The sequence below is a fragment of the Pseudopipra pipra genome, chromosome 19, assembly GCF_036250125.1.
Source record: "Pseudopipra pipra isolate bDixPip1 chromosome 19, bDixPip1.hap1, whole genome shotgun sequence".
NCBI classification, from domain to species: Eukaryota; Metazoa; Chordata; class Aves; order Passeriformes; family Pipridae; genus Pseudopipra; species Pseudopipra pipra.
In genome coordinates, this window is record NC_087567.1 from 10,109,375 (window position 1) to 10,133,402 (window position 24,028).

The following is a 24,028-nucleotide window of genomic DNA, read 5'->3' on the forward strand; positions in this document are numbered from 1 at the left end:
ATCAGTGGTCAGGCTTTGGAATAAAGTGGTGGAGTCACTGTCTCTAGAAGTGTTCAAGAGGTGTCTGGGTGTGGCACTTGGGGACACAGTTTTTGGGGTGACTATGGTGGTGCTGGGGTGATGGTTGGACTCATCTGGAAGGTCTCTTCCAGCCTTGATGATTCAGTGATTCTGTGATCAGTGAAAGCCCAAACAAGCCAAGCAGAAGACATCAGGTTCTCCTTTGGCCTCTGAGAGACAAGCAGGTTGACTCAGCTGTGACACACTCCAGGTTGGCATCAGTCTGATGAGCCCAGACCAACTCAAAGCCTTCCTGGCAGATGAGAACATTTCAGTGAACAGTTCTGAAAGCTTTGGCTCCACAACTGCACATGAAAAGGCAGAAGACCTTTTCCCACCTCCTCATTTGATTACTACTGTCCTCAAACAAAGGTCACCCATTAACCTGCAGAAGGAGCAATGGACAATCATTACATTATATTTATATAGTTTACATGATTCTGGTCATAGAATGTGTGTCAACCTTGTGTGTACCTGCTTAGAAGAACCTCTCCCATTTCAGAAATGAAAACTCTAATCTTGCCAAAATTAAAGGCAAAAAGAGCCCTTCAGTGGGTCTAAAATACCACTCTCATGGCATGGCAAAGCCACTTCCACTGAGAAAAGAAGGACGCCCTCAAAAGCACACATGTCCACACATGCTCAGGCACATGCTCCAGCCTGCACCTCGACAGGATAAAACCAGAATATCATCCCTTTCCTGAAGTCTTTTCTCCCTGTAGTGACTGGCTTTTCAAAGTATTTTAAAGAATAACTTCAGCAATAATTCCCAGGAAACCATCTGTTACCTATGGTTAATGTCCAATCTGCTCACGTTGCAGCTCAACTTTCTGACACAGAAATCAGGGAGAACACTTGCAGAAATCAAGATCCAAATTGGTTCAGCCTCTGAGGATAATAACGACTTAGAAATATGTATAAATTTAAGTGGTTTTGAATAAGGACAGTGTTTCAAAAAGCACTCGAATTGTTACTTTGAAATAAGCCATTATTTTCTGCTTTTTTAAATTCCAGTCTTTAATAGGGGATGAGACCCAGACTGTCAAGAACCAAGGAGAGTTTTTGATGTAAATGAAAAGTAGCATTTAAGAAGTATAAGTGTCCCATAATAGAGCCCAGAGCAAATTGCCAGCTCCCAGATCTGCCTGGAGCATCCAGGGCTCCATCCAGCCCAGGAAATCAGAGCAGGGGGGTTTAGAGGCCACGTCCTCTCCAGTGCTGACCTCATGGCTGACCTGGTTTGTTCTGGTGAGACCCCAGGGCTCACACCACAGCCCCACATTCAGGTGTCTCCAGCCAAAGCCCAAAGAAAGTCCAACCTGGAGTCAGACCCAGGCACCCAAGGTGGACAGATGTGGCCATGGCAGGAAAGGGATGGGTGGGAGGTGAGCTCCTGAAGGCTCCTTGGACTGATTTCTCTACCTCTGCCAAAAGTCCAGAACAGACACTGTGTTTCAGTGGGATTTATAAGGAAAACCCTTCTGTCCTCCAGTGACATCCTTGGAGAAAAAGCATCTGGCAAGGAAGCATTGCTGGGATGAACATGACTGATTCACACACCCAACAAGGAGTTCAGGGTCCTCATGCTCAGACCCTCCATGGACACCCAGTCCTGGCAGAGCCAGCTCTTCCCAAAACATTGGCTGGGGAAGAAACAGTTCTCAGAGGAGGCAGCAGCAGGACACAGGTCCTCCCTTTGCTCCCCACGCAGGGAGCAGTGGAGTAGAACTGAACCTTCCTCACTCCCAGCCATGCCAGAGGGTCTCCCTGAGTTGCAGGGACATGGTTCTCCTGACCTGGGAGAGCAGAGCCAGCTCTGCCAAGGAGGAGCTGAAGTGGTGGCAATGCGAGAGCAGGTGAGGAATGAATCATGGAATTATTAAGGTGGGAAAAGCCCTTTAAGATCATCAAACCCAACCACGAACCCGGCACTACCACCATATTCACCTCTAAGCCATGTCCTCAGGTGCCACATCCACACATTTTTGAACACTTCCAGGGATGGTGAGCCTTAACACTTCCTTGGGTAGTTTGTTCCAATGCTTTACAACCCCTTCCGTGAAATTTTTTCCCTAACATCTAATCCAAACCCCCTGCTGGTGCATCCACCGAGGATGGGGCTGCCCCACGTGCTGGGAGGGCTGCCCCATGGCACATGTGTGGGATGAAGGTGGGACCAGGGATGAAGGTGGGATCAGGGAGGAAGGTGGGATCAGGGAGGAAGGTGGGATCGGGGAGGATTCCTGCTGCAGTGGAGCACAGCACAACAGGAGAGCAGAAACAGGAGCTGGCCCCGGACAAAAGGCCCAATTATCCATCCTCCTGCAAACAAACAGCCCCTCAGCCCAACTTTTTCAAAGATGGCTCAGAAGAGAAAAGGGCCGCGGGATCGGAGGGATCAGCCTAAGTCATGTACATCTATTTAACAAGAAAACTCATTGATAAGCAAACCACCTGATGCTTGCACAGCAGAAAAGAAAACACCTGGTTCTGCCTGTGGGTTGATAAGCCAATATCTTTAATCTTTTTTTTTTTTTTCTCTTGATGACTGAAGTACACACTCTGTGCGGCCCTATGCTCCAGCCACATTGGTAATAGTAACAAAGCTTTGATGTCCCCCTCATTCAACAGAATGTTGTTTAGTTCAAAGCGAAGAACAGAGGCAATTCTTTGCTTTTAAATTATTAGCTCCCTAAGTCTTCTGTAATGATATAGTTTGACTGAAGTGTGCAGTTTATTAACTACATAAAGACGATATTATTAGAGCGGAGAAAGGCAGCCGAAAGTTTTGCCTTTCAGCTCAGCAGCAGGGGTTTTTGATACTTTGATCTCAATCAATGCTAAATGTCTTTGTGAGATAGAGGGAGCAGCAGAAATTACCTTTGGCACCATGACTGCATCAATTATTTAGTTCTTTTTCTTATAAATTAAAGTGTTCTTCAACTTTTACCCCAATTTTTTCTTCCTCTTCTTTTTTTTTTCTTTTTTTTTTTTTCCTTTTTTTTTCTCCCCCTTCAGTTTTTTTTCTGGGGGGGGGGGGGGGGGAAAGGGCTGACTGGAAAAAATTTGGCTATGAGCATTAATAAAAATACCACTGACCTTTCCCAGTCCTGGTCTGGGAGGGTCTTCTCTGGGTGAGGAGATGGATTCATGTGAACAACAACAGCAAAAGGAGAGCTCTGGGTAATGTGCTGTTTAACCAAATGGCTGTGTAGGCTGTTATTCCAAATTTGTTTACCTTTAGACTAAATTCCTTCTTTTTTTTTTCCCTCATCTCTGTCTTTTCCAGTATTGCTTGCATGAATACAGCTGGAAAAATGGGACACCTGACCAGAAAGATGGAGAAAGATTAGTAATAAGAGCCTACAGTGACAGGACAGGAGGGAATGGCTTCCCAATAGCTTCAAATTGACAGACAGCAGGGAGAGTCATCATTCCTAGAAGTGTGCAAAAAACATGGGGACTTGGTTCGGAGATGAATATGGTTGGGTGTGATGATCTCAGAGGGCTTTTCCAGCCTTCACCATTCCATGGTCTATGATTCCAGCGTCCCAAGGCTGAAAGCAGAGCTTGCAGAGCGCCAGAGCACAGATCCTGGAGCTGCAGCAGGTGCCTGCACCCTGCACATTGCATGCACTAATTGTTGTTAAAGCCCCAGGTGTCAGGTGATGCCACCCAGGTATGAGATGCCACCAAACCCTACCCACACAGGAGCTGTGTCCAGGAGCTTGAGTTAGTGCCCTAGAGCCAAGGGAGGGAATAAACCATTCCCAAAGCTGATTCATCTCATCCTAAGAAGTGTTACTGACTCCTTCCCTGGGACAGGGGGAACCCAGTGTGATGGGGCCAGGGGTGAGCAAGGATAATATAGCTCAGAGCTTCTGCTGGATAACAACAAACGGGTGAATATTTCAGGGCAATTTGTGCTCTTTCAATACTTCAGGGAAGAGATTGGAGCAGAGCCAAGGGAGGAGGGTATTCCTGCAATCCTGAGGACAGAAGTTGGTGGCTGGGTTTAGTTCTGTGGTGTACCAGAGCATGTTAGAAACCACTGGGACCAGAACCTCAACTGGGAACACAAGCAGTGGGACCACAGAGGTGCTGAGGGAATGGCTTTAAACCAGGATTTAAAATACTGACCTCTGGCCAGAGAAATTCTTTGTGAGCAAGAAATAAAAGAGGTCTTTGCAGAGGTGTTGAAGCATGAACTATGGGAACCTCTGTGTATCTATATGTAGAATGTGTGGGAGAACAACATAATTCTGTTTTCGTGGTGATCAAAGTTTTGCAAGAAGGAGGACTTGAGACAGTGTGCTGAGCTGCTATGGCAACAGGAATTTTAAAAAGTAAACTGACTTGCAAGAGCTTATCTTTTACTCCTTAGTGTGGTGCAGAACAGACCTGGGAACCTCAGCCTAAAAGAGAAGTGCTCACCTCTGCTTCTGGTGTATTGCAAAATGCATAAAACATATACCCCTGTTGGCAAGGGGAAAATCACCCTGGTGGCTGGGTTTGTCCCTGCATCCCAGAGGCTCCTGCACCCCGAAAAGCCAAGTCACGATGGTTCTTTCATAACGCACTTATCCTAACTCAGGGGTTCAGGTGCTGGGGTGAATGGAGCAGGAACCTCTCTGGCTGGGCTGCCACCCCATTCTGGGAACAGGGATGGGCTGTAGCGGGATGTAGCCTCCCTCAGAGGTGAATTCCGCCCACGGAGCGGCGTTTCCAAGAGCACCGTGTCGCGGGCTCGGTTTACAGCTCGGCTTTCAAGCCACCCTCACAAAATGTAGAGGCAGCGGTGTCAGGGGCTCTCCTGACAGCTCCTTTCAGAAGGGGATGCTGTGAAGAGCTGTCACGCTCTGAGTCAGCTGTTCTGCCAGGGCTGGCATTCCAGGCAGGAAGAGCCTGCTCGCGGAGCTATCCCAACCACGCCGCCTGCCAAAACCACACTGGGAATCCCATGGGAACAAGCCCTCTCCTGAGCCAGCTGGTACTTCCTGCTCCCGAGGCCTGATCCTGCTGGATGCTGAGCATTCTTTGTTCCATTTTTAAATTCATGAGGCTTGAGCAATGCACAGTCCGAGACCTCGGAGAGGGAACAGCCCCTCGGCGTTTTCAGCCGTGTGGCCCAGCTGGAGAGGAGGCAGTGAAATGTCAGGCTTGGGGGGAGATTTGAGAGATGCTGGTCACCTGGAAAAGAGATCTTTAATCTGAATATTTTAACCAGGTTCTCCGAGCTGGCCATGCCCTCCCACACCCCTCTCCTCTGTGTCCCAGTCCCACAGCACGGCCGGAGAGGGGCTCCCCCAAAACTGGCAGCCCCTCACAGCATCCAGCTCCCACTCAAGGCTCCAGCGAGAGGCTGAGGATCACCAGCATGGGACTCACTCCCATCCTATCCCAACAGTGTCCCCTTGAGGTTGGTGGCTGAGGCAGCCTGGGAAGAGCCCTCACAGAGCTGTGGGGGAACCCCAGAAGCTGCTCTTGTTTTCCAGGCTGGTCCATACAACAAATCCCCTGGGTCAGCCTGAGTGGAGGATGCTGGAGGAGCCCACCCCGACCTGGGGTGTGGGACCTCCACACCTGGGAGTGCAGCACTTGGAGAATCACTCGGATAAGCATCTTCCTTCCAAGTTGATTCCATGAATATCCACGTTCAAGCACCGCAGCCCGTCCTGCAGCACAGCAGCTTGGCCCTGGAGCATGGGAGCTCCTCCAGCACCTCCGGGAGCTGGAGCAGGGCCATGGTTGCTCCGTGGGGTTGTGCAGCTGCTGTGGAGAGGGGACGGGGCTTCCTCACTGCTGCTGCCGCTGCCGGAGTCTCCTTTCTTCTGTCAGCCAAGCAGCAGGGAGTTTTCTGAGAAACTGCCCACAGGGAGCGATCACTTTTTCCAGTCATTAACCTCACACATCCCTCACATTATCGGAATACCTTGGATGTCTAAGTTGCTGCAGTGAGCTAATTCCTCCAGGTGACTGCAGGCAGCGTTAAGTGGGCTCCTGCACAGCGAGGGGATTTGAACTGCCAGAGCTGAAAGCACTCCCGACTCCAGCACGCCAGGCCTCCAGCGGGGGCAGAGCCTCAGATGTCACCGTGCGAGCACAGAGCAGTGGCAGGAGGGATCCAGGGCCTCTGGAGCTGTCGTGTTCCTCCTGCACTCAGCAGGCACCTGGGGGGGTCCACGGGAGAAGGGAGGAGAGCAAGGCACTGGCTTGAGGTGCACAAGGCAGTGCACCCTCCTTTTTCCTCCCACGGGAAAAAGCTGCAGGAGTTCTCAAGTTGAAAGATGTTGGGGGAAAAAAGCGGTGCCCTGAAGGGAAAAATGTTGGGAATCCCCAGTGCTGGCCTCTGGGATGGAGATGTACCTGACTGTCTGGGTGTCACTGCATCCCAGCCCCGACAGAGCAGCACTTTTGGATCCTGAAGTCCTTCCTCTGGTGTGGAAGATGAACATGAGGAGCAGAAGGCAAGGAGATTCCCAAGATGAGCCCCAAACCAATGAGAGAAATATTAGCAGTAGGATGGCTCTTGTCATATGCACATTAAATATCATATTAGTAACTGTTACACATCACAATGTCTATATGTCATGTTTCCTGGGTCATATGTTGCCAGTGTCCCATCAGGAGTGGCTGAGTAACAATATTAACACAAAAAATCGCAAAAGACACGACATTCTGTGTCATCAATAATAGGTGCCACCACCAGTGACCGTGGAGCAGGACCATGTCCCTCTGACAGAGTAAAGCCAGTGAGAGCCAATGTGCATTTCTACAAGAGAAGCATCACGGGCAGTGTGGGGCATCAGCCTCCTGCCCAACCCTCAGCTCCCCTGGGAAAGAGGCTTTGGAGACAGAAACAGCCTCTTGATCTTCCCTGTGATGAGAAGTGTCACCCCAGGCCCGGGGGAAATGGGGAGCACTGAGCGCGTGTGAGGAGAGATTTAAATCCCACAGCAGGAGTGAGGAACCACGGCAGCCACACAGGCAAAGCTCCATTTATAATCAGAAAGGACAAAACAGCAACATCAGAAGTCACAGGTCATGGCCAAGCTACAGAACAGTGACCCACAGCACACACACCGAGGGAACCCCTCCACGTGAACGAAACACCACCTTCAAACACCACACAACATAAGGAAGGCAATGGTCTGACACTCCTGATATCAGCACAGGTAAAGGCCATGGCAATGCATCAATCTGAATTTGGAGGGTCCCAAAATTTGGTTTGGATCTTCCCAAGGTGTTTCTGGGGTGCAGTTCAAGCTGTGGTTTCAAACCCATGCACTGGGAAGCTAGAGCTAGTGCAGGAGGGCTCTGGAGCCTCTGCTCTCCCTTTTGCACTCCTTGCCCTCTGGGATCAGTTTTGGTTTGGATGAAGGAACGATGCTATGCCACACAGCTTCTCATGAGGGGGCACTTTATTTTCCCCAGCAATCATCTGTGTCTTAATAAACCTGCTTTTAAACTAAAAGATTGTTATTAATAAGAGGTGGACCCAGGCTGGGGACACAAACACGTCCCAATCTCAGCACTGCAGCCTGAGTCGGGCTGTGAAAAACCCCTGCCAGCCCTGCTCCAGCTGTGCTGGGTTCAGTGTGCTGACACCTCATGGCCAAGCAAGAAACTCCAACAAGACACCGTTTCCAGGACATTCACACACACATTCACACTCTCCATCTGCTCCAAGGCTGGGAAAGAGTTTCATTTATCCACAAGTCTGTCGTGAACAGACCTGGATAAACCAAAGATAGGAAATGAAACCAGTCCAGAAACACTCTGAGTTCTTGGATTACAAACGGGCACTGCAGGGTCTGTTATCCGTCGCTGTGGTGGTCTGAGCGCCCCTGATGCTGAGGGATGGCTCTAATGTAGTTCTCCAACATGGTCCACGTGCTGACCCGCTGCGGTCTCGGGCCTGGAAAGAGCATCCATGCCGGGGCTGCTCCTTACCCTGCTCTCCCCTCCTCCGTGGGGGTCTCCCAGGGGCAGATCAGCTCCTTCGTGGAGTCCTTACGAGCCCGGGGCTGTCCGTCCTCCCCCTCCTCGGAGCCCTCGGGGCACACTCGGCTCTCCGAAGGTGCGTCCGTTCTGACTTGGAAGAAGCTGTGTTGTGAAACAGAGACTCATCACACACACACACACACACACACACACGGCACTTTTTGATGTGCTCCGAGGCAGCGAACCGAGCCCGGCTTGGAGACTTCCACGGTTCAAACCCCAAATCCCAAAGCAAAGTGCCCAGGCACGAGCCCACAGAGAGGGAAAACGAGGGGAATGTGAGCTCCCACCCCTTTGAAGCTGAGAAGCCGTGTGACACAGCTCCGGAGCACGGAGCCAGGTGGAGCGGGAGCCCCCAGGTTTGTGCTTTTGAATTTATAATGTGGACTCATCCACTCAGTCAGCAGTAGAGGTGGGTTAACTGAGAGCAGGGACATGGTTCTCTGAGTGAGGGACATGGCCGGGGTTTGGTTCCAACAGGGAGAGCCTCTCCTGGAAAAAATCCCCCCTCTCACACCTCCTGCCCCAGAGCAACAAATGCTTCACGACTCTCCCTCAAGATTTCTCCTCCCTTGTCACTTCTGGGTATCCTCTGACTTGAAACCACTAAACCAAACCTGAACCAGCGCTCAAGAACAAACACCAATATATGAGTGGTTTTCCAAATTGAGGGATTAAAAGTAAAACCCGGGGTTTTGCACCCCTGAACAGGAGGTGTGAGCACAGCAGAGGCTCCACCGGAGTGAGCTCCTGCCCCATCCCATCAGAAAACACATCCAGTGTGGACAGTAGATGTGGAGACAGGGGGAAGAGACATTTCAGAGCCTGGCTGGGATTTAGGTGGCACGGGTGGGATTGGTGGGGTTTAGCAGCAAGGGTAGGAAATGCAGCTGTCGGGTGGGTTCTTGGAGACCTCTGGCTAATTACAAAGAGCAATGGTGGTGGAGGGGAGGATGCCCAGGTGCCCGGGCAGTACTGACCTGCTGACCACCTTGGCGTCTGGGCGCAGCCGCCGCTCCCGCTCTCCCAGCGGCTGCACCTTCCCGTGGGGCACGGCCGGGCACCGGGGCGACAGCGCGGCCAAGGTGGGCGAGGTCCAGCAGCCCCTCCTCAGGAACCGGCCCAGGGACCTCCTGCTGCCCGAGGGGAAGGGTCCAGGCCCGGCCCCCCGGGGGTCCCGCAGGGTGCCCGCGGTGCCACCGCCGTCCAGGGCCAGGCTGGTGGGCGAGGGGCAGGCGGTGCCCTGGGGCAGGGCCGGGGGATCAGGCAGGGTTGGAGGCAGGGTGGGCAAAGGAGGGGTGGTGGTGCCAGCGTGGGCAGCTGGGCGAGGGGCCTGGGAGGCGAGGTGGCACGGCTGTGGGGAGGAAAAGGAGATAGGCTCAGTCAGGCTCAGCAGTGGCACACTGGTGGCTGGTCTCTCCAGGCTCCATCAGGAGAACAAGCCCTCTGCTTCTCTGGAGAAGGGCCCAGTGCCACAGGGCCAGGGCAGCCACAGTGCTGCCAAGAGAGACAGGGCTCAGCTGGGAGACAGCTGTCAGCCACCCCAGCCAGGCCTGTGCCAGTGTCCCCACCCTGCAGCTCTGTCCCCTTCCCTGCCCTCCAGCAGGAGCACGGAGGTGTCACAACTTGCCTACAGAAAGCAACGGGGTCATTGCTACCAGTCCCAGTGGGTGCTGACAGATCCGGCCCCACGCCCACTGGGATGCTGGAGGAGACACCAGCTTGTCTCATTCCTCACAAGGATTAGCTCCAGGCACGGGGGAGCCTGTCATCCCGAGAATGTGATCTTGGTTATGAACACCACAGCCATGTCACACCCAAGGCAGCACTGCGCTGGCTGCTGCTGTGCCCAAGGAACACACTCTAAGCCCGAGCCCTGATGACTGGTAATACAAATCACATCTTGTGCTGAAGCCCCCAGTGTCCCTGGCTGGGGCTGTGGAGGCTCCAGCTCAGCTCATTCAGCCCTCAGGACAAGCCCAAGTATAAATTGGACAGGACAAGCACAGGACAAGCAGCAGAGGACAAGCTGCATGCTGGGTCCCCTCCCATTTCCCAAGGACTCACTCCCAGAAGAAATGAAATGCAGCTCAAGTGCCCAAGGAGAAGGGCTGAGGGCAGAGGCACACACAGAACATGTACACACACATGCAGTGATGACACAGTGAGCAATGAACACAACAGAGAAGGATGAACTTGGTTCTTCTTCCATTTTCTACATTTATTTTTATTAGACAGATGAATGGGCGGGAGAGATGACCAAGAAATGAAACAACACATTGCTGATTTCCAATGGAAACAAACAATTTCTGGCACAAAGTGAAGTTCAGCTTGTAGCGGGTGACCTTCCTCTTCGGGGACTGAGCAGCAAGGGACGAGGAACAGAAGGTTGGGCCGTGCCAGCTCGTTCAGCCTGTGGCAGAGCAGAGCCAGCCCCTGCCTGTGTGTGTCAGACAGGTGTTCCACAAGCAGTGACTGGTGTTCCACAAACACAGCGACTCCTGAACGTGCCACACTAACCCATGGCAGGGGAACAGCGGTGCAAAGCAGAGGTGACAAAAACTCAGAGAAAGGAATGGGTACAGAGAACAGAACAAGCAAAGCAGCAGACAAAATAGAAGTAGAATCAGAGGGACTGACTAGAACACACAGATTTGTTATTTATTATTTATACCCTGACTTGATCTTCCACATGTTACTACATCCTGGCAATCCCAACATGCTCAGTGCTCCATGTCACACAAACTCTGGAGAGACTGTAGAGCTCATCACAGCCAAGGAGCTTTGGACCAACCCTGCCAGGTTTTGGAGTATCTTTCAGTGCTCTTATGTCAAGGTAGGTTGATGGTGCTCAGCACCTGACGCAACAAAGCCTTGGGGTTTTAAGAGCAATTAAAGAAAAGGCTGATCCTGGTCCCCTGCAGAGCATTGCAAAACGTGCCTTTGCTTCCACCAGGAGTAAGAGCACAGACAGCACAGGCCTTGACATCAGAGTGAAAGTCTTGGGCAACTCGGTTTCAATTCCTCTAAGAAGGTTTATCACCGATAGGTTAATGAAGGTCAGGAAAATCTCCCTGGCTCAGCCACAAGTGAAGGAGATGAGTTCTGCAGTGACACCAGATCAGATTGTACAGCCCTGATTCTGCCCCTGGTAACACACACGGGGAGGGCAGGAGTCACTGTTCAGGGTGTTTTGGGACACAGTGACATCCTGACTGTCCCTCTGTTCACAGGCAGTTGGCCTGCATGGACCTGGGGACCCCAGGGCTCCAAGGGGCTGGTCTGCATGCACCCCATTATCTGAGGGCCCCCCTTCCCATCCAGCTTTCTTCAGCTTTCATCCCTGGAAGTGTCCAAGGCCTGGCTGGCTGGGGCTCTGAGCAACCTGGTCTAGTGGAAGGTGTCCCTGTCCATGGCAGAGGGTGGAACGAGATGATCTTTAAGGTCCCTTCCAACCCAATCCAATGATCCTATGATCTCCCATTTCCTGTAAAATCCTATCAGTATTTAAAATGGATGAACAATACAAACCAGAGAGAAGCAGCTTCCCATACCTCAGTGCTTCCACACAGTCCTTCTACTTCCCTAAAATTTTAACAAACAAGGAAGATTTTCTGCCCCTCCAATTCCCTTTACTGGGCTTTGCAGGAATCTTTGCACTTCTGGTAATCGCTGGCCTGGTCCAGACATGCTGTGCTTTCCCAGCAAAGCCTGGAATCTCCCCGAGCTCTTTAGCACTAAAACAGTATTTTAGTTTGCCTCATTCTACAGAGCAAAAGAGACAGAGCAAATAAAAAGAAAAACACTACTTAAAGTTGAAATCAGCTCTTAACACCTCTACCCTGTCCTCTCTTGCCTCTGGGCTACAACTGGAACTACCTCCTGTTGGGTTTTTTAACAACACAAAATAGAAGAGCAGGAAAAAGACAAGACAAGAGGTGGGAAGGATTTGATAAAATCTCTCAGGGTCTCGTGCAGGCTCTGGCAAGGGGTGGCTCTTTGCACCTGCACACCCAGCCCACGGCACAGGGAGAGCAGAGCTTCCCACTGATCATCTCCAGCGTGCTGGGAGGATCTGGGAGTGACATTCAAATTCAAAGGGTCAACCAAAGCTTCAGAAACATTCAGCAAGGAGCCTCCCTGGCTCTTCTGCCTGTGTTCCTGTTGCATTAGCTGGGAAGTGCAGGATACTTGGAGTGAGGGGTGTGCTCCTCTCAGGGGGTGCCAGATGCACCCCTTGGAAAGGTGCACATCTCCTCAGGGGATGGAAGCCAGCATGGACACTCTGAGGTGGGTCACCTCTCCCTACTCCCCTCGGGGTCATCCACCACTGCTCCCAGGAAGGCTGGTTTGGACCCAAAAAAAGGAAAGGGCAGCACTTTACTGTGTGCTATCCCACCTCCCCGAAGAGCAGGAGGCAGGGAGAGGCAGTTGGGCTACCCAGCCTCCCGGGGGGAATCTCGGGACAGGTAGAAGTCATCTCCCCTCGGAGGTGTGTGTGGGGGGAGCCGGGGTCCTGCCCCCCGAGCCTGGCACAGGCAGCAGCCCGGCCCTGCCAGCACTCCCTGCCTGGCATGCCTGGGAAGCGACATCTGCTCTCCAGAAGCCATGGCAACGTGTGGGAAGCCGGCTGATGGCAGAGAGCCGGCCTGGGAAACCTAAAGCAGCACTGACACCTTCAGGAAGGGGAGACGAAGCTCAACACCGGCCTCGGCTTGTCTTTTCCCTGCGCTGTGCCCTGCGGGGCTCAGAGCCTACTTGGGAGGCTGGGGCTGGTTCCTGCGGTCCAGCTTGCTCATGACCTGCGTGATGTCCACGGTGGCGGCGGCTTCCCTGGCTTTGGCCTCTTCCTCCTGCTGCCTCAGGATGATGGGGCTGGGGCTGGAGCGGAGGTGGCGGCGCCCGAACAAGCCGGTGCTGGGAGGGAGGGAGGGAAAGGAGCAAGGTGTTAGTGTGGAGAAGGGCACCAAAAACTCATCCCTGGTAAGCAAAGTCACCAGGAGGGCAAGCTCGGGCACAGGGGTGGATAAAGAAGTGCAAAATGCAGAGGAGGTGGTTCAAAGCAGGACTGGGTGACTCATCATCACAGGTCAGCTCCAGAACTGCTAAAAGCGTAAAGGCAGTGCTGGTCCTGCTCCTGAGGGGCTCCAGTGCCCATCCACACTCCTCCTGTTGTTGTGTTTGCACATAACTCACACTGGTTCTGGAGCCAAGCAGTGTACATCAGTGGAATTTTCTCTGGTATCCTGAGTAAGATCAAGACAGGGACCTGTATGGGCGTTTCTTTGTGGTACCCCAAAAAAGTACCTGCTCCCTGCTACAGCAAATCCACTTGCAGCAGCACTGGGAACAAGAGTTAACCCAGCTCTGGATGAGGTACCAGCTCTCCAGCTTTACAGGATGCTGAGTACTGAGTGTCCAGAACAAGCACTGACAAGTACGAAGGCAGCCACCAGGATCAACCAGCACTAGCCAGCGACCTCGTGATGTGTGGCTCAGGGACAAACCAACCAGACCCCAGACAAGTCAGCAGCAGGGCTTTTTCCACTGCCTTGAAATAGGCTTTAGATGAAACAACAGTGTGAAAGTCCACGATTCCTCTTTCTTGCTTGTTGGGTTGGCGAGTGGAAGAGGAACAGAGAAAGGAGCACATCACCCAGTCTGGCTCTGACACTGCCCACTCAGCTTTAGGAGCAACTGTAGTTCAAATGGCCTAAATTTGCTGTACAACCTTCACCTTGCTCAGGAAAAACCCAATTCTAAGGGCATCCACCTTGTGCCAGCTGTCACTCACAAGCAAGGTGCTGTTTGTTCCTGTGTGCTTGTCACCTCCCCTAAGCAGTTTTGTCCAGGCAGAGGTGGGCAGATCCCACAGAGGATCCCGAACTCTGGCTCTGCTCTGGCAGCCAATGTTTCACGGGCAGGAGTTCTCCCATGCCCAGGACACAGTGCTCTCTCCTTCCAGGAAAGGAGCCATGATTAATTCAACAGTCACAGCCCTTCTAAACAGACCCAACAGAGGAGGCAGCTGAGAGTTGTCACGTCTATTCCGACTGTACACAAGCCACTTCCAAAGGGCTCATGAATAAACAGCACCACCAGTCTCAAAGCAAAACATCTTCTCAGTGAAAAATTTTATTTAATTAAGAGAACATCTAAATCATAGTAATTTTGCAGCAACTTGAGCTTTTTCTACCCTTGCTACAACAAGGAAAACAAACCCCACAATTACAGCCAGTTTCACTTGCCTTTTTTTGACAGTCTCTTGTGGCACAACAGCCTTGGCCAGCATTTCCTTGTATATTGGAGACTTTAAATAGCGGCCATAGGAGTCCTACTAGGAGAAAAAAGAGAAACTGGTAGTTATGGGCTGCAAACACCCTTATTAAAATCACCACCAAATACAGCTGCTCAGGAGCCAGGGAGGCTGGGAACTGGATAATCTCCCCCAGCAGCCCAAGGGACTTTGCATCTTTCAGGCAAATGTAGCTATTTAAACCAATACCCTTTCATCTTGGTGTAAAATTCCCAGGATTTTCCGTCTCACAATAAAGCTTCGCAGGTAAGACCCAGCTCAAAAGATCTGAACGGAGCTTAACCCAGGCCAGCAGGGTGTCACAGTCACTGCAAGGTGAGGAGCTTGTATTTCAGGAGCCAAACTTTTCATCGAGGGGTGAAAAATCAGTCTGGTTCTGCTGCTTTCAGTGCAATGAGCATGAGCTGGTGGAATCAGAAAGCAGGACTTCCAGCAGCCACCTGACCCCCACCACCTTGGGGACAGGCTGCCTTAGAGGGAAGAAGCAGCAGCAAAACACAGAGGCCTGAAGCAGCACTTGCTTAACTCAGCAAACTCAGGGGATTTTCAAACAAAGGCCCCTTGAAAGAGACAGCTGATAACACACAAAGGCACTGGGAAAGGCCCAGAGGACTGGAATCCCTCTTAGGCTTTGGAAACAAATGACAAACCTTTTTCATCAGCATGTAAATGTGGGTTTGAGCAGCATCTAGAACATATCTGTGAGGGTGCTTGAGGCCTTTGACTGTGATGCCCATTGTTGTGCCATCGATGTTAATCCAGCGCCGTGCTCCTGGAGCCAGGAAGAGCCTGCATGGAGGAGGGATCCACAGTGCCATTAGCAACTGGGGAATTCATGGGGATTCCTGCCTATGCACGAAAGGAAAAGTCCCTTCAGCTCCCCACTCAATTTGCTGTCCTGATCTTGGGCAACCTCCATGTCCAGAGACATGCAGACACTTCCTCTTGAGCTATAAACCAAATTTTAACCCACTGGAAGCAAAAGGGTCTTTCCACTTTCCTCATGGCAGCCCCATGATCTTTGCCATTCCACACTGCTATTTAAATTACATGCTGATGCTGAAATGTCATAGTGGAGAACAGAGAGGAAAAGTACCAACATAACAGAACAACACTTCTGCTTTCATCTCCAAAGGTTCCTTTCCTATGTGGGGTCATAAGACAGCCACAGGTTACACAGAAAAGTTTCAGGAATAAAACATTTGGAGAATGACAGCCACTGGAAGGTGGTGGGACTCGTGTACAAAGAGTTTAAGAATGTAAAATTTTCACACTCACTTGTAAATTTCTTCTGCTTTTTCTTTGACCTTGGATTGGTCTCCATACTTGAGATCCTCACAGGCTTCCCAGAAACTCAGATTCTCTCCTGCATAACAAGGAGACAATCGGCAGAGAGTGAGACTGAGGGAAACACAGTCCCATTTATTAACTCCTAAGCTGAAATTGTTTGGCTCAATATGTGTTGGCCCTAAATCGGTCTCTCCAACTCTTCAGCCAGCTGGAAAATCCTCTTGGGACCAAAGGAGGAAAACAGCTTTCCCCTGCTCTCTGCCCACTGACACCTCTAAGAGCTTGTGAGTTCAGCCAGTTCCAGCTTCTCCAGGAGGAATCACAGAATCCTAGGATGGTTTGGGTTGGAAGGGACCTTAAAGATCATCTTGTTCCACCCCCTGCCATGGGCAGGGACACCTTCCACTAGCCCAGGTTGCTCCACACTCCCAGAGATGGGGCAGCCACAGCTTCTCTGGGCAACCTGTGCCAGGGCCTCCCCACCCTCCCAGGGGAGAATTCCTTCCTAAAATCTCATCTAAACAGGCCGGGAATGTCCCGGCTGTACCGTGTGTCCCGTGCCACTAGATGGTACCAGCTGCCCTGGCTGCACAGCCGCTGCCTCCAACAGCCCTTCCCTGCCTGCACTCGGTGGCATTGCCACTGCCTCGGCCCAGGGACACAGGCAGGGACACAGGCAGGGACACAGGGACACAGCAGACCCACCGCTGAACTCCTTCTTCAGGAAGAGCTGGAAGTTCTGCCGCCCTTTGGGGTCTCGGATCAGCTCGCTGAAGTTGAAGGCCCATCTCTCCACACGCATCCTGGTGGGGACTTCCACCCTGCCCGGGGAGAAAAACAAACAGCACTGCCAACTTCCTGTGGCCCACCTAATTAGCAGATTAATTAAAACCAAAATACCCTTTGCTGGAATGCCAAGGGACTTCTCAGCACTCTCTGTTTTCCAGAATGGTGTAATGAGCTCCTGAAGTCAACCCACTAAGTTGTAATTAAACAACTCGGTCCGCAGCGGGATGAGGATTTAACTGGGATTTATGCTGCTCTCTGAGTGACAGCCCAGCTTGGCCCTCAGTCCCATTCTGGAGGAGGCACTGGTTGCTGCCCAAAGCTTTGCTTCTCATAAAGGCATTCAGGGAAGGCATCCTCTGGGGCTGTCTAATGGGACAGAATCACTCTAACAGGATTGCTGGTCTCACACGAGAACCAGTAAGATGTTTGCTTCAAGCCCTGAGATGCCACTGTGTAATTAGCAAATATTATCCAGAGGGAAAACCAAGGGAGAAAGGACATATCACCAGTGTGTGCCTCCAACCCAAAGTCTCTCCTAAGAAAGCAGCCTGAGGTGTGAGCAATGACCAAGGGGAGCAGCTGAACCCTGAATTGCTAAATCATTGTCAGCACCCAATCGAGGTAAACACCGAACCACGTGCTACAACTGAGTGTAACTGGTCATATCCCATTCCTGTGCTAGTAAAGGTGGAGTTCACTCATCCAAGGGGGGGATGAGACACACTCAGCAGGGGCTGAGTGCACACTCCCATCATCAGTTCAGGAATTTCTGTAATGTTAAGGAAGGCTCCACTTGAAGAAGGCAGTGCTGGAAGTTCAGCATGGAGTATTCCCAAGTTTCTTTAGCATGGCCCAGCTGTGCCATAAAGGGAACACTTCCCTGCTCATGATCAGAGAACAGATATGACAATGAAATCAGTGGTTCCCTTTCCTGATTTCTATCAGCATAAGGGTCAGTGTAAACCACAAGCTGGCAAAACAACACAAATACACACAGCTTTGCATTGAGATCCCAGAACTCAGGGTCGTCTGTTATCCACGGGTTGCTGGGGAGGCATCCAGACAGGATAGGATCATTGGAGAGGAACTGCTCAGAGTACTTCACAACCCTGCAACAAATCCAAAATCAAAACATTAAGTTGAAGCCAGAACTGCACATAACTGGTTGTACAGTCTATAGGTCTCCTCAGAGGTGCAGCCCTATCAGCAACAGGGATCTGGAACATGACCCCTGCCTTCCTAGAAAAACTGATTCATTAGCTCAGTTAACCTTTTCCATTTCCCAAACAGAAATCTCCTGGCTGTCTTTCAAAGCAGTGAATTTGTCAGTTCAAGGGTAAAGGAGATACAAGACTCTCTTCAATCACCTCCTTTTGCCCCTTCACTTCAAGAAGTGGGACTAAGCCCCCCAGTGGTTTCTGTCTCCTTCTCCAGCCAGCTGGCAAAGGCCTGATCCTGCACCATCCTGGGATGGAAGTGCCAGAGAAGACGAACACAAGCTCTGTGTTCACTCAGGTAGGTTCTCCCCAGCCTTCCCATGGGCTGTGGGAGAGCCCAGGAGCTCCAGGGAGTCCTGAGAGCCCATCTCAGCTTCTCTTTTCCTCCCTCACCTACCACACAGCTCATTCCTCTGCAAATGGCTCTGAGGGCTTGGCACAAAGCAAAGCTGTCTCTATCTCAGCAGGAACCAGACAAACACTTCTCCTACCTTCTAACTTGGCCAGACTTATAATTACAACCGATTTCACTAATGTCCCAGAATTTTAGCTCTCTCCTCCCTTTTTCATTCTCGAAAAAAATCATCTGGTTTCTGCGTTTAAAATTCCTCCCAGGCCAAAGTGCTTTCATGTGCTCAGAGCTGGGAGTGCACTGTCCAGGGGCCCGTTGCTAACGGGCACTTTGGCACAGATCCTGCAGTTATACAATGCTCCTGCACAAAGCAAACCACGGGCTGGCACACAAGTGCTCGATCCTATCTTCCCACTGCAAATGCCAAGGCACCCAGCACCTGTATGATTCACTACAGTCCATATATTCTAATCAAACAAATCTCAACCTGCCAACCCATGTAACACAGCCCTGTCCTTTCGATGATTAGTGCTCTGGAGCTCCTCCTAAATCAATGCAGTGCTCTGAAGCGTGCACACTGTCCAGCTGCTGCTCATCGATAATAATCTGATTTGGACCCAATCCTGCAGCTGACATGGAGCTCCAAATTTCCTGAGGATTTTTCATCTAGGTGATAGGCAGAACTAATCCCATCAGAACTAATGAGTGAAAAGCCCCATTGCCAAACAGTTAAGCAACACAGAATTCCTGGAAAGTAGCCAGGTGTCTCCAGCTCGGAAAATTGAGGCAGGAGAGTTTGAAGTGATCTCGAGTCAATGACAGATTAAACGAGCAGAACTGCTGGTGCCCTGCAAGTCCTGGCTCTCAGAAGACAGATTCTCCCTCCCATTTCATTCATCCATGACTGTCTTCTCCAGAGAACAGGCCTGAGCACCTTGTTTATCTTAGATCTGGTATGAATCTCTGGTGGCAATGACTGTGGCTGCACTTGGTCAGCACACAAGGCTCCAGGTGAGAAAAGCCTCTGGCAAACACACTGATGGCTCGTGCCAGGACTGGATGCTTTGCACTTAACTGGCTGCATCAAGAATCCGATCAGGAAACACTCCCACTGGGAAGAGGAATTGCTAATTAATTGCTCTCACGGAGAGGAGTGTGTTCCTCTGTAATACAGAACCAGCAGCGACTTCCCAGCTCTGTTGCCTTCTGGTGAACATCACCATGGGGCAGGAACACTCATGGGGGTGAATCCAGCCCAGCAGACTGGCAACCAGGAGCTGGAGGGCCAGCCTTTCCCCTCTGGTTGCTCATCCCTGCTGGACCCTCACGAGGCAGCTCCACTCAGCTGCTTTTCCAGACTGCAGAGCTGTGTCCCAGCGCCACAGCCCGGCCCAGTCTGAGCATCCCTTGATTTCAGAGGGAATCTCAACCCAGGGGCTGGTGCTGCTCCCAGGGAGCCTCTTCATCCTGCCTGGGACTCTGATCCCTCCTCTGCCTCCTGGCCCAGACAACACAGAGCCCAGACAGCCCAGCATGAGGCCACCACATCGATTCCTCGGCTGAGTCACCAGCTGCTAGAGCAGACAGCTTCATCATCTCATTAGGAGATAAGCACTGAAGACTAATTAATGTGTGGACAGAAGGAAATCAGGACTTACCCTCCAAGAGAGACAGAAGATTTCACTCTGGTCTTCCCAATGGCCTGCTGATAGTACATGATCTGAGAGGGATCAGACACGGCCATGGTTAGGAGCGTGGAGATATGAAGGCAAGGCCTATCTGAACCTCAGATATGCCCCCTCCCAGGTAGTGAGGCTAACTACAGCAGGGACTGCTTCTTCCCTAATTATTGCATGTCCAAGGAATCACAGAATCCCTAAACTGCCTCACTAAAATGTCTGTTTTCACTGAGCTTACTGCAAACATCAGAAGAGCATTTTGCAATGTGCAAGTAATTAAAAAGCGCTCCCCATGCTATATAAAAATTGAATAATAGCTACCATCCTCGGCACCTACAAATGCTCTGGATGATTTAGCATGTAATTATCATTGATTCTTGGCTGTCTCTGCACTGGCGCCACTGGATGTATCTCCTGTGATTTCCCCACCACTAATTCTGATCTATTGGATTTAGCCCTGGTGTCTGTCCTTGCTTGAGCCTTCCCGTCACTGGGAGAGCTGCTGGCTGCCTGCACTGGGAGGTGCAGGGGCAGGGAATGTCCTGAAAGCACACTGATCAAAAGCTCCACGGGGCAGGGACTCTGTTTTTAAAACACCCCCTGCACAGGGGGTTTGAGCCCCCATCCCACACTGATGTAAGCAACACATACAGGATGAACACCTGGAAGAGAGGGAAGCACCACTTACCTCTCTCCTATAAGCTTCCATAGTATTTTTCTGTAAAAGAAAGAAAACCATTACATTGGGATGGGTGATTAAACTTGCCTTTTTTTTTTTTTTGAGGCGTGGAGACACCGTTGCAGGGCTGCCGCTGTGCAGCGCTCTCCAATTAATTCTCATTACAATTAAAATCAAACACAGCAGCTCAGCTAATCAGGGTATCATCAAAGCTAAGAGCATCCACACACGGTAAATCGTCCCATTAGCTGTATTTACTGTTTAGCATTGCTTCTCCCATCACAGGCTGCCTGCATGCCTTCAATTAAGGGGTTATTCTAATGGAGCTAAAATAGATTCATTTACGAGACACAGATTAGATCATTCAATATTAGCTAAAGGAGACAGGAACCAACACATTGCAAAATATAAACACCACAATTAAAAGCCTCAGAAGCAGTATCTGCTGTGCAAGGGGTGTTTACGTTGTGATTTGAATAACTCAGACTATGTTACATGTCATCCACAAATGAGCAAGCAATTGAAGGCAAGAAATTAACTGCAGGGTGTTTATTCACACAGCTTCCTTTGAAGCACAGTTACTTTGTGTGAAATAAACTGCAGAAGGGAGAAGGAAAGACAGGCTAAGTCAGGGATGCTCCCAGCAAGACTTTAAAGGCTCAGGAGGGGTTTCACTTCTTCAGTTCCTGTTTTAGCCAAGATCTGCATCCCAGAAGTTCTATCAAAGTAACCCTGCGGCAGGCAGGGGTCTGCAGAGTGCCTTGGTGAAGTTTGTGAGAGGTGAGGGATGAAGCATCTGGTACCAAATGCCACAGGCAGCCCTGCTTCTCCCCTCATCTCCCCAGAGAACCTGCATCCCGAGCTGCCCCTGGTTTTGGAAAGGTAAGGTGTTCCCTCAGGGCTGCTCTGTGAGGGGACCATCGTGGTGCAGACCTGCTTTTGCATTTTATCCATCATCACTAGTCCTGCTTAGGATGGAGAAACTGTTCTGTACATGGAAGAAAAATATGCACATTTTGCTGAAACTTGCTTGGTTTTGGGAGGGCACACTCACCATTTCAGCAGCAGGAGCCAGATATGCAGCAGATCAGTCAATCTCTACAGCACTACCATGGAGCCAACCCATCTGACCCTAACACTGACCCAGCCTGGCCAGAGCAGCACCAACAGAAATCACATTGGCTTTGAGAAAGGGAGGAAGCTTTTCCTGCTGGAAACACCACGACCAGCTCTGAATGTGGCAGGACACATGATCTCAGCAGGGACAAACAGCACAGGAAACCTCCCTCACTGATTCACAAGCTGCTGGGATATCTTATAAATGATGGAGGACCCGTAAGCAAGGAACAGCTTTTCACCCTTCTCTGCTCTTTGCTGCACCCCTGATGCCAGGTCACCTTCCACGTAGACACCATTTCTTCCCCCCATTTCTACAGTGTTGTTGTTTCAGACCGACTGTAGAAATGGAAGGCAAAAAAAAAATCACCTGCTTGAGCAGAGAAATTTGCTGATTTACTGTCTTAGAAGTGTCCTCTTTAGAGACCTGTGTTTCTGGTTGCAGGCCAGCTGCCTCCTGCACAACAGGAGTTCCCTGTCTCCTTGGGGAACTTGAGATATAAGCCAGGCCTCATCAGATTTACAAGTGCCAGCTGAGCAGTTCCATTTGATGGAATTTGAGTGTGGCTAATGCACTGACTTTAAAATATTAAAATCGTTAGTTGTTTTTAAAAACAAACTATTTTCTTCCACTTTTTTATCAAGAGGGGCCTCAGACAGGCCTGGTGCAGTGGGGTGAGGGGAGGTGGGTGCTGGCATAGTGGCTTGGAGGCAACTCATGTGGCAGTAAAGTTTTGTTATCTTCTAGAAGGGTCTGAGAGGTTGGCAGCACACCACACACACACGAGACAAACAGCTGTGGGAAAGAGAAGAAGAACACAGTAAGTTAAATGTTACATAGAAAAGGAAAGGCATGAATTAAAATGCTATGACAATACAAAAATTATATGTGGGTGAGTCAAAATCAAAGCCAATGCCATGTCTGCAAACAAGGGAAGATTTTATTTTTTTTTTTTAAGTGCATCCTCCTACACCAAGAATCCCCTCCTGCCACTGTCTGAGTGTGGAGGGCAGTGTGGTGGACAGCTGGGCCTGGGAAAACCAAGGGGGCCTTGGTGGGGTGCTCGAGGTGGGGAGGGGATTTGCCAAGGCTCACCCAGAAAAGGGGGCTGAGCACCACTGAACTGCAGCAGAGCCAAAGGGGAGCCCAGTGCTGAGCACCCCGTGAGGCTGCAGGTGCTGGCTGTGCTCAGCCCTTTCCAGTTCCCAAATCGACAGTAACTGGGAAGAATCTCAGCTGCTTCACCCCAGAGCTGCACATCATTTCATTTCCCTTTCTCCCACAGTGCTCCCACAGCCAGTTCCCAGCTTCACTGCTGCCACAAGTGACCCTGACTACTCTCTGTGTCCTGCTGAGCACTGCCAGTGGTCCCCACCATCCCACCCATCCTCACCCCCACGAGTGACTGCAGCGGTGCCAAAGTGCCCTGCGCCACCCACCCACTCTCCCTTCATTTGGAAGGAAATCATATTCGGAACAAAAGGCTCATTTCTCATAATGAGATTAATTTTGCAATGCCCTTAACGAGTGACTTATCGCAATTACCGCGGATCAGCTCCCCCGCCCCGCAGGCTTCAAACCAAAATGGCAATTAGTGAAAGGCCTGGGTCTGTCTCAGGCGAGTGCCACGAGCTGTTACACATCCTCCTCCTCCTCCTCCTCCCTGGGACACATTGTGGCACCCAGGACACCCTGCCCGGCCTTGTCACACCCCAGTGCCCCTGGCCGAGCGCTCCCGGGGCACAAAGGCTGCAGAGCTCAGCTGGGAGCCAGCCAGGACCTGCTCCAGAGCCTGTGCCTGGACCTGATCCACAGGGCTGATGCCACGAGCTCCAACAAGAGCTGGGATATCTGCTGATTCCCAACCACCCGTTCACATGGATCTCCTCTGCTCTCAGCATGGGCCTTCCTGACCACACCGGGGAGGGGATGGTCATTATGTTTTTGCCTGTCTGGCCACCATTCCCTGTTTACAGAGCTCATCAACAGCTGGAAACAGCTTTGGGGTGTATGCCCAGATGAAGCTTGGAGAGAAGAACAAGCAGAGGTTGTTGTCCAGAGCTCATTTTGGACCAACCAGGACACTGCAGATCCTGACACAGACACAGCACGGAGCTCTTCAAGATGTGAGGCTGATCCTGCACAAGCACGGGGCAGGGCCAGCTCAGCTTGGCCTCCCCCTGGAGCTCAGTGCAAGGCAAACCTGTGGGCACTGCCCTTCCAACACTGCAAGCTGCACTGTGGCACACAGAGCTGCCCCTGCACACACCAACACCCCTCCTCAGGGGCAGACGTGGCCTTTCCCTACAGCCCACGTGCCAGAGGCAAATCCCAAGTCTGGCACAAGATCATCTCAACACTCATCTCCACTGTGCTGGTGCATCCAGCCCAGCAGCTGGAAATCAAATCCCTAACAGTCCACACGCCCAGTTTCACTCAAAAGGCCAGTTTTCCCCCCTCTTGTTTATCTGCTCCTGACCCTGCTCTTTCCAAAGATGTGATGATGCAGCAGAACTTTATCAGCC

At 51.2% G+C, this 24,028-nt stretch overlaps 1 protein-coding gene across 4 annotated transcripts in view; it reads right to left on the minus strand.

Annotated features, from left to right (window-relative positions):
- Positions 1-7,023: 7,023 nt before the first annotated feature.
- The window catches only part of RGS9 (regulator of G protein signaling 9), a 32,266-nt gene continuing 15,261 nt past the window's right edge, over positions 7,024-24,028 (minus strand). Inside the window, exons 10-19 of one of the 4 annotated variants that reach the window (XM_064676112.1) lie at positions 20,396-20,425; positions 19,687-19,748; positions 17,455-17,568; positions 16,376-16,491; positions 15,659-15,746; positions 15,031-15,169; positions 14,313-14,398; positions 12,867-12,981; positions 9,045-9,418; positions 7,024-8,166 (exon numbers count right to left, since the gene is read on the minus strand). In XM_064676112.1, the coding sequence (XP_064532182.1) occupies positions 8,010-8,166; positions 9,045-9,418; positions 12,867-12,981; positions 14,313-14,398; positions 15,031-15,169; positions 15,659-15,746; positions 16,376-16,491; positions 17,455-17,568; positions 19,687-19,748; positions 20,396-20,425 (1,281 nt within the window). In that variant the 3' untranslated portion in view covers positions 7,024-8,009. Of the gene's footprint in view, positions 8,167-9,044; positions 9,419-10,704; positions 12,982-14,312; positions 14,402-15,030; positions 15,170-15,658; positions 15,747-16,375; positions 16,492-17,454; positions 17,569-19,686; positions 19,749-20,395; positions 20,426-24,028 lie in introns of those variants that run through there. The other 3 variants (XR_010435301.1, XM_064676113.1, XM_064676114.1) reach the window with 3 other exon arrangements.